This window comes from Lagenorhynchus albirostris, chromosome 20 (genome assembly GCF_949774975.1).
Source record: "Lagenorhynchus albirostris chromosome 20, mLagAlb1.1, whole genome shotgun sequence".
Taxonomy (NCBI): Eukaryota; Metazoa; Chordata; class Mammalia; order Artiodactyla; family Delphinidae; genus Lagenorhynchus; species Lagenorhynchus albirostris.
In genome coordinates, this window is record NC_083114.1 from 58,247,287 (window position 1) to 58,261,572 (window position 14,286).

Genomic DNA, 14,286 nt, shown 5'->3' on the forward strand with positions numbered 1-14,286 from the left:
AACGGAGATTTTTAAAACGCTTCTCTCAACAATTGATAGAACAACTAGACAAAAAGCCGGAGGGATACAGGTGATCTAGACAACTATCAACACCTCTACCTGATTGAGATTTATGGAACATTATACACAAGAACTGCAGAATACACATTTGCTTCACTTCCACATGGTGTGTTCACCAAGACAGATCATCTGCAAGGCCATAAAATAAGTCTCAATAAGTTTCAAAAGACTGAAAACTTCCAGAGTGTGTTTTCTGATCACAATAAAATTAAATTAGAAATGACCAAGACAAGAGCTAAAAAAGGCCCCAAAATTTGGAAATTAAGCAACAGCTTTCTAAGTGACCTATACAAGGTACTAGAAAATATTTCCAACTAGATAATGAAAGTAAAACATAGAATCTGGGAGATACAGATAAAGCAATGCTTAAAGGAAAACTGTAGCTATAAACGCTTATATTTGGACATGAGAAAGGTTTAAAATTAATTATATAAATGTCCTCTTTAGTAAACTAGAATAAGGAGAGTAAAGTAAGTAAAGAAGGGATGGAAATAAAAGCAGGAATCATGACATAGAAAACGCTAAAGGAAATTAACAGAGCTAAAAGTTGCTTCATTAAAGATTAATTAAAAGGATAATGAGGAAATATTATGAACAAATTTAGGCCAGTAAATTTGACAACTCAGATGAAACGGACAAATTATTTTAACAACTTACCAACGCTGATACAAGAAGAAATTAAAAATCTGAATAGCCCTGTACCTGTTAAAGAAACTAAATTGATAACCAAGAACTTTTCCTTCAAGAAACCTCCAGGTCCAAAGAGTTTCACAGATGAATTCAATCAGACGCGAAAGAAATAATACCAATCTCCCATAGCCCCTTCCAGAAAACAGAGAAAGGAACACTTCCCAACTCATTTCCCAAGGTTAGCAAAACCCTGATACCCAACCCCGACACAGACATTGCAGGAAAGGAAAATTATAGACAAAATCTTGGCAGATCAAATCCATCAATATATAAAAAGAAGAATACATCACAACCGAGTTTATCCAGGAATGTAAAGTTGACCTAACATTTGAAAACCAATCGATGTAATTCACAGCATTAAGAGGGTCCTTATGCAAGTATATACATTTATAGGAACTCATCAAATCGTGCCGTTTAGGTCTGTGGCTTTCACTGTGTGTAAAGTTTCCCTCAATTACTCTTTTGAAAAAGGAAAAAGCAATAAGATCGCTTCATTCTAGGCCACACAGCGAAGCAGACTCGCTGCCCCTTAAAGCTCCTCCTAGGACACGACCTCAGAAATCACAGCCTCATCATAGAGGGACACACACCTCGTTCTCTAATCTAATGCAGTAGATGTCAGTTCACCTCACTTATCCCAAAGCAGTTTTATGTAATTAGCACGCAGATCTTCAGCGACGGGGGTGGGGAAAAGGAGGAATCAGAGCACATCCGGGCTTCATCATGTTTCATCCTATTTCATCCCATCTGTTGAGATGTCCATTCTTCCCTTGCTAACTTTCCTGGGAGTTTGGTGATGCCTCAGAAGAACAGACCTCCCCTGGGTATCATAATTCCTGTCTGGCTGTGATCCCTTCAAACAGTCCTATCACTTCATAGTAGCTTTTATGATCCCAGCGTCACGATGACAAGGGCTTTCTGGCTGGGTTATGACTTCTGAAATTAACTCAGCCTGGAGAAACCATACCTCTGAGATAGGGTAATGTAAGGGCTGGCATCTGGACACTTTCCATCTGAAAGAATAACAAACATCTCACTGGTTTGCATTTTAGGTCTTGGAAAGTCGAAGATTCTTGTGGCGTTTTTAATATCTTTCAAGTGATGAACTCAAAGAACTTGTTTTGTTTTTACGCCACATTTTCTTTGGGGTCACTTATTCACCCTCCGGGCAAATAAATTTTTGTTCTTTATTATATAATTCTTTGGAAAGCTCTAACTTTAAATAACTGAATCAGGACTTCCCTGGTGGTGCAGTGGTTAAGAATCCGCCTGCCAACGCAGGGGACACAGGTTCGAGCCCTGGTCCGGGAAGATCCCACATGCTGCGGAGCAACCAAGCCCGGGTGCCGCAACTACTGAGCCTGAGCTCTAGAGACCGAGAGCCACAACTACTGAAGCCCATGCGCTTAGAGCCCGTGCTCCGCAACAAGAGAAGCCACCCCTTTGAGAAGCCCGCGCACCGCAACGAAGAGTAACGCCTGCTTGCTGCAACTAGAGAAAGCCCGCGCGTAGCAATGAAGACCCAACGCAGCCAAAAATAAATAAATAAAATAAATAAATAAACTCATTTTTTAAAAAAGAAATTGAGTTAAAAAAAAAATAAGCGAATCAAATTGGAACCCACACCAGATCCCAGATTTGGGTTAGGGTTTTTTTTTTTTGGGGGGGGGGGTGCGTGGGGGGGGGGAGCTTGTTTTTCATTCATTAAAAAAAAGTGTTAGGGTTCCTACCAGATGCAAGATTCTGTGCCGAGCATGTCAAGACAACAACGATTAAAGAGCTTACAGAGGCTGAGTTTAGAGAGCTTAAAGCTACTAGAAGAAAGAAAAGATGCACTTAAATAACTGGCGTATACGGCAGAATGTGGTAAGTACCGGAGTTCTCCATGTCCTACCCAGCTGGGAGGACGAGAAGCAGTTCTCAATCCAGGTGGCCTTAAAAGCCGAGAGGGAGTTTAACCTGGAGGCCAAGGAGAAGGACCGTCGCTCTTGGAGAACTAAGACTAGGAAAGTACAGGGACCCAGGGTGGAGGGAGTCCGAATTCACTTGGAAGCAAAAAGCCACGGCAAGACTTTGAGAACCATGCTATCACCCTTCTAAAATATACGTTTAAGATGGTCACAGGGTGAGCCAAGTAGGAGAGAGGCTTGGCTTTGCTAAATAGACCTCTAACATCTATTTTCTGAAACAGTCTCTTGCTTCAAAACATCTCTAAGCTCCCACTGAATGTTCAGCCAGACTGGCATTGAAAGCATAACCGTGGGATGAAATGTTTTTCACGTGAAAAAGTGGACAGTGTGGATGTGCTGGACCAGCTCTGAGCCGCTGGAGATCTAGGCGAACGGCAGAAAGGCCTTCTTAGTGTACCTGTAGGTGCAGAGGGCCTGGGCAGGGCCCTTGCGTGTTGAGCCCTCCTCCTGGGCCCGGGTTTGGGGCGGCACCATCGGAGATGCTGAGAGCACCCTGAAAGGGGGCAGCCCACATCATCCTGGAGGCTTGAGCGAGAGTCCGGGTGGGACAGGGCCCCTCAGTAACTCACCAGTGACGAAGAAGGCCTTGTACCGCTCCACGCGGACAGTCTGAAGGGCTCCATCCTCTCCGGCCGCCCCACTGTTGGGGTGAAACAGCACCTGGGAAAGGGGGGCAGGGCTTACAGACAAGAAAACCATGCTAGAGGCTCCCTGGAAAGCATTACTTTCTTTTTGCTTTTCTTTTGGCTGTGCTGTGCGCGGCATGCGGGATCTTAGTTCCATTGGAAGCGCAGAGTCTTAACCACTGGACCGCCAGGGAAGTCTCAGCATTACTTTCTTTGTCGTGGTCCCTGTTCCCCATCACCCGCCAAACCCACCCTCTGACACCCAGCCCAGCCCCAAACACAGACACAGGCCTGTGGTCCACACCATCCAACTCCCGGGAGCCTGTGTGAAAGAGCTCTTTTGCTAGTCAATTAATCGGAGTGGGTTACAGCTCTGCTTGGATTCCTAGGCCCAGTACTAGCCATGTCATCTGCAGAGTCCAGTGCAAGACGAGAATGAGAGAAACCTTGTCCAAAAATTAAGAATTTCAACTGTATAGCACAAGGAATTATAATAAATATCCTGTAACAAACCATAATGGAAAAGAATATGAAAAAGAATGTATATATGTGTATAGCCGAATCACTTTGCTGTGCAGCAGAAATTAACCCAACATTGTACATCAACTATACTTCAGCAAAATAAATTTCCTTTTTTAAAAAAAATTTTCTTCATTTCTTCATTTATTTTTGGCTGCGTTGGGTCTTCGTTGCTGCACGCAGGCTTTCTCTAGTTGCGGTGAGCGGGGGCTACTCATCATTGCGGTGTGCGGGCTTCTCATTGCGGTGGCTTCTCTTGTTGTGGAGCACAGGCTCTAGGTGCATGGGTTTCAGTAGTTGTGGCACATGGGCTCAGTAGTTATAGCTCGCGGGCTCAGTAGTTACGGCTCGCAGGCTCTAGAGCGCAGGCTCAATAGTTGCAGCGCACGGGCTTGGTTACTCCGCGGCATGTGACATCTTCCCGGACCAGGGCTCGAACCCACGTCCCCTGCACTGGCAGGAGGATTCTTAACCACTGTGCCACCAGGGAAGTCCCAAAATAAATTTCTTAAAAAGCTGTTTTCTTTTAATTACTACCCACCCCACACACACACACAAAATTAAGAATTTCAAGGTGGCCACAGCACGTGTGCTTTAAAGCAAGCACAGGGTCCTTCTAAGTGCGGGCCCCTCTGTGACAGCAGGGGTCACCCACCCAGGAGGCTGGCCCCTGCCTGAGCCCCACCCCTCAGGGTCAAGACGGGGCCTGGGATCTGCATGTTTTAGAAATATTCCCAGGGAGCCTGACACAGATCGGAGGTGAGCCTTGGATCTCTTTGGAAAACAGCTTCTTCAGCATCCAGTCGACTCCAACTCTCACGTGAGGGCGTCTCCGTGTGACTTCTCCAGAACCGTGCACGGCCTTCCCTCCAAACACAGATCACCTTTGACTCCGTCCTACCACACTCAGACCGAGCAAGGCATCAATGACAGAATCACCCTCCAACTCCGCGCTTCCACTGCAGGGGGCACGGGTTCGATCCCTGGTCGGGGAACTAAGGTCCTGCAAGCCAAGTGGCGTGCCCCCCCCCCCCCAAAAATAAAAAGAATCACCCTTCAGAATGGAAACACCTAGTTCAGGGTTCCCAAGGACAAGGTTTGATAGAAAATAAAAGACCAGCATCCTTGGCAATTGGTGGCTTTGGGCTGGAAACGTGAGACCGCCTTGGTGTGAATCATGACCGATATGTATCACTGGAAAGGCGCTTACGTGATTCAAAGTTTCCATGGAGCTAAAAAAAAAAAAAAATGAGAAACATCTGTTGGAGCGGTAAACAGCTGTCCCCCCAAGTTTCCCGGCTCTGAAAGGATGCCAGCGAGGGTGGGGCTCCTCCCACACCTGCTGCTTCCGTGCTCTCGTGACAGGGCCTGCCAGGTCCCCAGCCGGCGTGATGACAGCAGGCTCCTTCCAAACAGGAAGAGAAGTCGTAACTCAAAACCCTCACTTCTTCCAACCCTGAAGGAAGCCAAGCCTCTCACCACAGGAGGCTGTTTTGTTTCCTTCTGGAGAGGGCAGGAAGTGGGGGACTTGGGAAATCTATTGTCAACAGATCTAGGATGTACTCAGACATCCAGGAGATGGGAGCCCAGGCCCGCGGGTTCGAGCCACTGACATTATGGCTCAGTAACAGAAACAGAAATTCCGTAAGCGGCGGCGGCTGCCGTGTGCAGGACATTCATTTGGTGTCACCAGCCGCCACTTCCAGAATCCAAGAGCAAGCAAAATGGCTTGCTCTCGGGAGGGCGGATGGATCTTGGAGAACTCGTATGTGCCCCGCTTTTCCCCTCTGAGCAGACTGATGGTGGCGTTCTTGTTTATATCAACATAGGAAGGAGGTTGGCAAATTTACACATGAATCACAGCTGAAGACATTTCCTCTCCAGAGGACACCCGGTCCCGAATTGCAAAGATAACTTTATCTTCTGCAAACACGTTGCATCTTCTTGGTTGCCTTTCTTACCTGTTTGCTTTGTTTTCTTTTGTTTTGCTTTTTCAACCAGGGAGCGGCTCCTTACCTCTCTGGAGGCTGGTGCCTGGGTAGCCTCCCCAGAAGGAGGGGTCTCCCACCCCTTCAGGTCTGGGTGCACAGACCCAGGTCTCCAAAAGCCGTCAGCCTCGCGCCAGCCGCTCCAGACAGCATCTTTTGCCACTAGGGGGCCTCCCTTATCCCTAAGAGAAGTGATCAGCGGTGCAGAGACCACGACCCGACTTCCGTTTCTACAATGTATGGTCTCCAGGGATGGACCAAGCATTGTATGACTACACAGCCCCAGACTGGTCGTGACAGGACAGATGCAGAGCCATTAAGAAGCCTTCCCTCGGCTGACAACTTCTGGACTTGGTCATGGCAACCTGGGGCTGAGGTAGGACTTGACCAGCAGTGATGCTGCAACCTCCAAATTCCATCCAGGAAGCAGGCGAGCCTAGAGTGGGATGCCTGCCCCCAGGCTGTGCACCCTCTCCTGCCCGCTCCCCTCTCCCCCTTTGTGGTTGCCCTCGTTGCCTGGACACAGACCCCTCTAGATCAGAAGCAGAAGGGTCTGCAGGTGCAGGAATACACGACATGGCATCAGCGACCCTAGCTGTCCATGAAGTGGGTGGTGAGACCGCTCACAGCAGGAAGACCTATAGCGCAGCATTTGCCTGTAAACCTCTCAACGCAGGACCTGGGGAGGGTGCCAGGGCTTACGTGGCCCTAGGTTGCTTCAGCTCTTCGACTTTCCGTTACTCGTTTGCAAAATAGGGAAGAACCCAACCGCTGAGACTTTTTGCATATTGTTTTGAGATGACGGTCTAGGAGTTACTTTGAGCCTCTTGAAACTGGAATGGTTTTCTAAACCAACCCATACTCGAATCTTGTAAGCCCAGCATATACCTAAGGGTGAACACAGCTGTGTTTATTAACATATATATGTGTATGCTGTGGGAACTAATCAATATATTCTAATTGGAGTATTAAGGAATGTTCCAAACAGGTGGCAATGTTTAGATCTAACCTTTAAGGCTGTTATACACAGTTGGATGCCCCAGAATGATACGGTGCCTTGCACGTGATAGTTACTCAATAAATGATTACTGAAGACCAAAACCAAAACAAGGGACTTCCCTGGCGGTCCAGTGGTTAAGACTCCACGCTTCAACTCTGGGGGCGCCAGGTTTGATCCCTGGTCGGGGACTAAGGTCCTGTACGCTGCACCAAAAACCAAAACCCCAAAGCAAAAAGCACGCGGATACGTGCACGTGCGTGTGTACCCACGTGTATATGTGTGCATAGGTATGTATATTTCTACAGTCACTCATATATTTTTCACTCCCGGCCCTCCATCAGCAGACTCGAGACAATGTACTCCGGTCTCCGCAGCGGCTGAAGCTGGGGCCAGCGGCGGCCTACGTTGAGCCCTAAGGTGTCTGGACTTACGCTGCAGGAGCCCAGTCCTCTGGGGCGCTGGGCCGGGCCCACAGATGCCAGCGCCCACGTGCCTCTACCCCGGAAGGCGCCACCAGAGCTCTGGGCGAGCAGCGAGTGGCAGCTGCCCCTCCCGGGACACGGGGCAGCCCACACACATCACACGTCCCCACGAAAACCCCAGCCTGTGTTGCGGCTCGCATCTGCCTCTCCTGCCGGTCCCTGGGCCCAGCCCCCTGGGGGCCCAGACCAGCAACCGCGAAGCCCTGAAGCGGGGCCTCCGTGGGTGCGCGGAAAGCGGCAGCTTGAGAAAGGCGGCGAGCCCTCCGCCGTCTGGAAACGGAAGTTCCGCGCCCGGGAGCTGGCCTCCCCCTGTGGACGGACAGCGTCAAGGCGCCCCCAGTCCTTGAAGCGCTTCCTGGTGACCCCGATCATTCTGTGCGCGGCCGTGGTCATAAACACGCGGGAGCATCTCTCCGCTGACGTCGTCGATAACCCCCCAGGGTCACATACTGCGAACTCCCAGCCAGAGGCGGAAGCCACCTTCCTGCTTGGCTGTCCTGCGGGAGCAGGGCTCGGCCTGGAAGGGTCTGCAGCTCCAGGGGGTCGGATAGGCCGGGAGCAGCCGTCCTGGTCTAGAGGCCACTCCGAGCATGGTCAAGAAGCCCTGGTGCCCGCTCAGGACCAGTGTGCCGGCCGTGGGGAAGGGCAGCTTCAGGAACTGCCCCAGGACATTTGACCCACTTCCATGTGACCCGCAGTAAAGCCAGAAATAAACCCTTTGATGTGTGGGTCCCTAACTGAGGAGCTGGGCTCACGGGGCCTTCCAGAAAGAGCTCCGGGTTCCGCCGGCCTCCTTCCTCCTCCCCCTTCCTCTTCCTTTTGGCAAAAGTAAAACACACAGAAAGGCGGGGAAAGGCCATCCGGCCCGACATTTCCTGGCTGTCGCTGCCACCGAGCGCTTCAGAGCACCCCGAAGAGGGGACCCTGGGGGCTGGAGAGCCGTGTGTGTGCTGAACCCTCGAGGACCGGCCCTGCCACCCAGGGCATCTTTCCTTCATTTGTTTATTCATCCAGTCCTCGTTTATTGCACGCTGGCCGGACGCCAGACCCTGTGTTAGGTGTTCTGAGAATTCCATGGTGAGCTCCCTGACCTTGGGAAGCTTCCGTTCTGGCCGGGGAACCCCACGATACACAACTCACAGACACAGGTCATGCACCCCATCCAACAAAACTGTGCCACGTGCCTAGGGCATGTCAGAAAATTAAATGATGGTGAGGGGAAAAAAGTCATTCGGTATAGGGAATAAGCCCCAATGGACGCCCACCCTACACCAAAACTGCTGCACAGAAATCTGGACTGAGGAACTGGGCTGACTCAGGAAGGAGAGCGGGAGGAAGGACAGGTTCATCTCAGAGGAATCGCCCCTCGGCGGCCGACAAACTGGATCTCCAGGGGCCACTGCAGGCACCTTCTGACGGTGGTTCTGTTTGGGCAGAGGCAGCCAGACCCCGATAGGGGGCAGGGGCCCCACCTCTGGAGGAGCCCAGGTGGGACACGCACCACCTCCACTTACCCTGTGCCCCGCCTGCGCCCTGCCGAACAGCACCTCCGAGGCATCCAGACCGTCAAAGTGTCGGCCTTGGGGCAGGCTGGCCCCAGCCAGGGCCACCACGGTGGGGAAGATGTCCAGCACGCTGCAGGAAGATCAAGACAGTGTTGGCCCCAGCTGTCCCCAGGCTCTCTCCCCGGCCGTGCTGGGGTCAAGAGCCGCCCAGCCCGGCCCAGCCCGAGCCCCGGCAACCTCCCATACAGCCCGCCCCCTCTGCCTCCTGTCCTGCCTTCAAGCCCCACCTGGATTTCCTGCAGGAGCAGCACCCAGGCTCTGCAGCCAGGTGTTGCCTGGGCTCAGATCTCAGCTCGGCCATCTATCTGTCTAGCCCTCAGTTTTCTGCTCTCTAAAATGGGCATGATAGGGGACTTCCCTGGCGGTCCAGTGGTTAGGACTCCGCACTTCCACTGCAGGGGGCACGGGTTCAACCCCTGGCCAGGGAGCTAAGATCCAGCAAGCCTCGCAGTGTGGCCAAAAAAATAAAAATAAAAAGGGCAATAACAACAGTACCTGCCTCGCTGGGCGGCAGTGTGGATGAAAGACGCAGGTCATACGCGTAGAGGGCCTGGCACTCAGAGAGCTCACTGGATGTCTGTGTTATAGTCACTCACAGGGACACCCCTGCAGACCTACCTAAGAACTAGGGGGCTGTAATAAAAAGGAATGAAATAGTGCCATTTGCAGAGACATGGATGGACCTAGAGACTGTCATACAGAGTGAAGTAAGTCAGAAAGAGAAAAACAAATATCGTATAATATTGCTTACATCTAGAAAATCTAGAAAAATGGTACAGATGAACTTATCGGCAAAGCAGAAATAAAGTCACAGATGTAGAGAACAAACTTATGGTTACCGAGGGGGGAAAGGGGGGTGGTGGGATGAAATGGGAGATTGGGATTGACATATACACACCACTATGTATAAAACAGATAACTAATGAGAACCTACTGTAGAGCACAGGGAACTCTACTCCATGCTCTGTGGTGACCTAAATGCGAAAAAAATCTAAAAAGGAGTGGATATATGTATATGTATAATTGATTCGCTTTGCTGTACACCTGAAACTAACACAACATTGTAAATCAACTCTACTCCAATATAAAATTAATTTAAAAATAAAAGTTAAAAAAAAAAAGAAGAACCAAGGGGCTCTACCTGTCACCACCTAGGCCACCACCACCCGCTGAGAGGGAACAGTGTGTGACAGGTGTCTGCAAGAGAACATTTACTTCATTTTTCCCACCCTGGGTCTCCGTGTCGCAAATAGCTAGTCTTTGTCTAGAATGCCGTCATGTGTGACACATTCCATCCGCTTTCATTTAGCTCTGTTATTCCTGTTACAAAATAGTCAGTGTTCAGGGCGGGCGAATAGGATGACATCCAGAAATACGAGGCCGCAGCACACACACAGCCCCCCGCCCGAAGGCAGCCACTGTGAACACGTTGGTGGATTTTGTGAATTTGATTTTCTTTGAAGTCACGTGGTACCATTTCCCTCTGCTCTAGGGCACATCTCCCTCCAGCCTGCTGTGCTCAGGTCAGACAAAAACTCTTCGGCAAGAACAGAGCTGTTTATCTGAGGGCCAGGCTAACGGAGAGTCGGTGGGACTCGACAGAACCGGAGGGCCAGGCCCGCACGAGGCTGGACATCTCGGGAAAGAGGGTCCACCTGAGGCTGGGCTCATGGGGAGGCCTCCAGGCCCCACCTGCTGCTTCCCCAGCCCAGAGTCCCGGGAGCGGAGGCTCGCCCCCCAAGATGGGCCGCGGAAGGGAACTGCCACGTGCCCGCCTCCCCTCCTCCTCTGCTCCAGGGCTCTGTCTACAGCCCCGAGCAGGATCTCTCCCTCGGCTACGGTACAGAGCGTCTCTGGTCTGCCTCTGGCTTCCACGGTTCACAGAGCCGGAGGCTTGTCTCTAGCGATGTGCCCTCCAGGGGCTGGCACCCCACGCGCGTGCAAGTGCAGGAAGTGCACAGTAAGCCCTTGCGGAGTACAGAACGGTCCAGAAACCTGTCCAGAGTCCAAGGCCCCTGCCAGAAATCAGGCAGCCCGGCGGACTGCAGTGCAGGCTGAAGAGGCCGGGGTGGCCGGCACTGCTGTTTGGGGTTTTCTCTCCGTTGCACCCCTAAGAGAGGCGTGCCCCCCAGAGGAGTCAGGTCAGTGGCAGAAGAACAGGGTCTGCCTTAGATTTGCGGGTGTGCGGCACATTTTCTTTTCCCGTCTCATTCCCCCCTCCGTCATCGTGAGGCTTAGCACCCTCATTATACAGCAGAGTCTAACGTTCATGGAGTCCCAGTGTCTCAGAATCGGGCAGGAACCTCCAGAGCACAGAGGAAAGCTCGGGTCCGCGACAAAAGCTTCTGCATCTCCAGGACTTGCCAGTCCAAGCTCAGGCTACCAAAGAGTCCTTCCTTACGTAAAGGAGGAAAACAAGCCCCCGAGGGGAGCCCTGGAGGAGGGAGATCCTCCTGGGACACAGAGCCCCAGACCCTGGGCCCCCGCGTGAACTTGGAGAAAGCATCAGTCCTGCAAAGGCTACCAAAGGGACCCCGCTACTCCAAACCCTCCCTAAGGAATTGGTCCCGGGAGTCTTGGAAACCTTGGGGAAAGAGACCAAAAAACCCCAAACCTAATTTTCAAATTTCCACAGTTCATTCTAATACCTGGGAAGGCGCATTCTGACTTTCATGGAACCTCACTCAGTCCGTTTGCCTTTGTGGTTCCTTATTCCATATAAAATACTCAAAATTATATTTTACAATTCTGTTGACATAAAGGTTATATAAATATATAAAGAGGAGACATGAAGCCATTTTTCTTCAACCTAAAAGTTTTTGGTTTTTCTTCTGGTTTCAAAGAAAATGAAAAGGTCGTGTGCCCCTAGCACCGCGCCTCCAGCCCCGATGGGCAAATCGGCCTTGGGTTCTGGAGGCCTTGGTTACGAGACGGGCCGTCGAGAGCCTGCTCGCGGACGGGCAGGCACGGCGACCCAGAAGAGAGCCCCCTGAGTGGGTCGGCTCCAGGGGGCACACACTGCAGGTTCTGTTGCCCACGTGAGAAGATTTTCTTCATGCGGCTTCAGCCAGCCCAAGGCGCTGAAGACTGTTCAGAGGAAGCGTGCATATCTGTGTTTTTGTCCGAGGAATTGCCAACAGAACCTGCGTGTGGGGACTGGGCAATCGCGAGGAGGATGCGGGGAGCTGCAGGGCTGCGGGGGGCTGGCCTGGATCTCAGGGCACGTGTCAATGGCACTGGGGCGCTTGCTGGGGTGCCGGGGGCGGAAGGGAGGCTGCTTCCTAGAAGCGCGGACATTACATCCGGGAAGTGGCCAGTGTGATCTGAAGACGGGAAGTGAGAAGGGCCAGGGCTGCTGGAGTGTAGGCTGGGGTGCGTGGGCCCGGACTCTGGGCCTAGAGTGAGCGAGGGCAGAGCAGAACCCCTCCAGACCGTGGAAGAGTGGGAACGCTCCTGGATGTGGCGAGCGAGCTCTCTGGCCCCTGGCTGTAAGTTCCTTCCTGCGGGAAACTCGCTCGCGTTATCGCTGGGGAAAGCTAGGTGCCCACCCCTTCCTGGCCTAAGTCCCTCGGTGGAGACTGGAGAGGCTGCAGGTCCCCCTTGGAGACCAGCAGGGCCCGGCAGCAACTTTGCAGGGAGCACGGGGGGCCCACAGCACCAGGAAGACCCAACACCGAAGCGCGCACGTCCGTTACACAGCAGAGTGCCGCAGCAGTGCGGGTGAGGGAGGGTCCGCTGCCCATCTCCCCCCATAACCCACTGCCAGATACGGGAAAGCAGTGGGCGGCGGGCCTTGAAAGGAGATGCGCGGCTGGGCCTCGCCCGGGGGGGGCGGTGACACCCAACCCACAGGACACCGACATGAGCATCACCTCTTTGCAGATCCTACTTCCGGGACTCAGGTCTGTGCCTAAAGACAGCCCAGAACCAGCCGAATCCCCCTGCACATAACTGCCTGCCTTTGGGATATGGGAAGACAGCCTCGGGGTCCCCCAGCGGGTCATCCGCTCTCCGGGTGAAACAGACCTTTAGCTGTTTTTCAGATGAGATTATTGCAAGCCCTCCCCTCCCCTTCTAGCCACCGTAGGCTTGCCCCAAGAATCTCCAAGAGAACGTTCCTCCGTTCTGAACAGAGATGGGGGCCTCCCAGCTCAGATGCAGAGCAGACCCCCCCCCCCTTTTTGTACATGACCAAGAGAAATCACTTGAGAGCTGTGATTCTCAACCGACATGAGTCTGTCCTCCCCAGGGGACACTTGGAGCTGCCCGGGGACATTCTGGTCGTCACAACTGGGGCTGGGGAAGCCATGGGCATCCAGTGGGTGGAGGCCAGGGGTGCTAGTAAACATCCTTAAACGCCCAGGACACCCTCCACCCCAAAGAACGGTCCAGCCCAAAATGTCAGCAGTGCCAAGGTTGAGATACCCCGCTTTAGAGTTTTAGGATCAAATCACCAGGCCCTTTTCAGACGTGCTGCCCTCCCGAAGGGATGTCAGCTCCTCAACAACAGAAGCCTCCTGTCCGATGTGCCCGTTCTTACAGTCCCTGGAGCCATGCTTGACCCATAACTGGACCCAACAATTCACCTCCGTTGAATAAATGAATTTCCCCCATGCTGCAGTTGTGTCACTGGGCTTTGGGGCCAGGGCATCTGTAAGACCTTTCTTTTGATCTTATCACGTCACCTCGGTGCACACCTGGCGATTAACACACCAGTTACGTCTAAAGGTAACCAATAGGCTTAGCGTGGACCCTTCTCCCCGAGCCCCTAACACACCTTTTTCTACTTTTCCCGTATTCACGTGAGTGTATCAGCTTGTCTACTCTCTGGTGTCCGTAATTCCTTAGGCACTGGGGTATTGGGTTAAGAGATCCTGGCCTCAGCTCAGAGTGGCTGAAGGGAGTTATCTCTGGTCTGGAAGGAGATGTATATCCTCTGGGGAAGAAAGTAGGAGACTAAGTGATAGAAGAGGTGATTAAGTACCTAATACGTGGGAGCGCCTGGCTGGGCTTCCAAGAACATGAAGCATAAGAGCCTCAGCTTCTTGCATACGCGTCGTACCACTCTTCCCCTCAGTTTCTTGAATACGCGTCGTACCACCCTTCTCCCGAGAGCCGACCCGGAGGGGGTCCTGGCAGTCAGGGCGCTCCACCCAAGTTTGCTCTCCATGGATTCACGTGAGAAAACAGCAAGAGGATGAACTGTACGGAGACAGACCGTCCTGCTGCCATCAGGACTAATTTAACACCAAAAATACCCTAAGAGGGGCTGGCCTGGTGCTTCGGTAGAGTGTCCTGGTAAAACTCCCAGCAAATGTTACCTCGTACCAAGGCTGGCTTCCTTTGCACACTCACCAAAATATCCCCTAAGTCAGTTGCCACCTCT

The 14,286-nt window shown here is 52.2% G+C and overlaps 1 protein-coding gene across 6 annotated transcripts in view; it reads right to left on the reverse strand.

The window, feature by feature from the left end:
- ARSG (arylsulfatase G) overlaps positions 1 to 14,286 on the reverse strand; it is a 72,283-nt gene that overhangs the window by 6,839 nt on the left and 51,158 nt on the right. For 5 of the 6 annotated variants that reach the window (XM_060133852.1, XM_060133854.1, XM_060133849.1 and 2 more), the window contains 2 exons: positions 8,850 to 8,970; positions 3,290 to 3,380 (listed from right to left, as the gene is read on the reverse strand). In XM_060133852.1, the coding sequence (XP_059989835.1) occupies positions 3,290 to 3,380; positions 8,850 to 8,970 (212 nt within the window). The remainder of the gene's footprint in view (positions 1 to 3,289; positions 3,381 to 8,849; positions 8,971 to 14,286) is intronic. The other variant, XM_060133851.1, reaches the window with a different exon arrangement.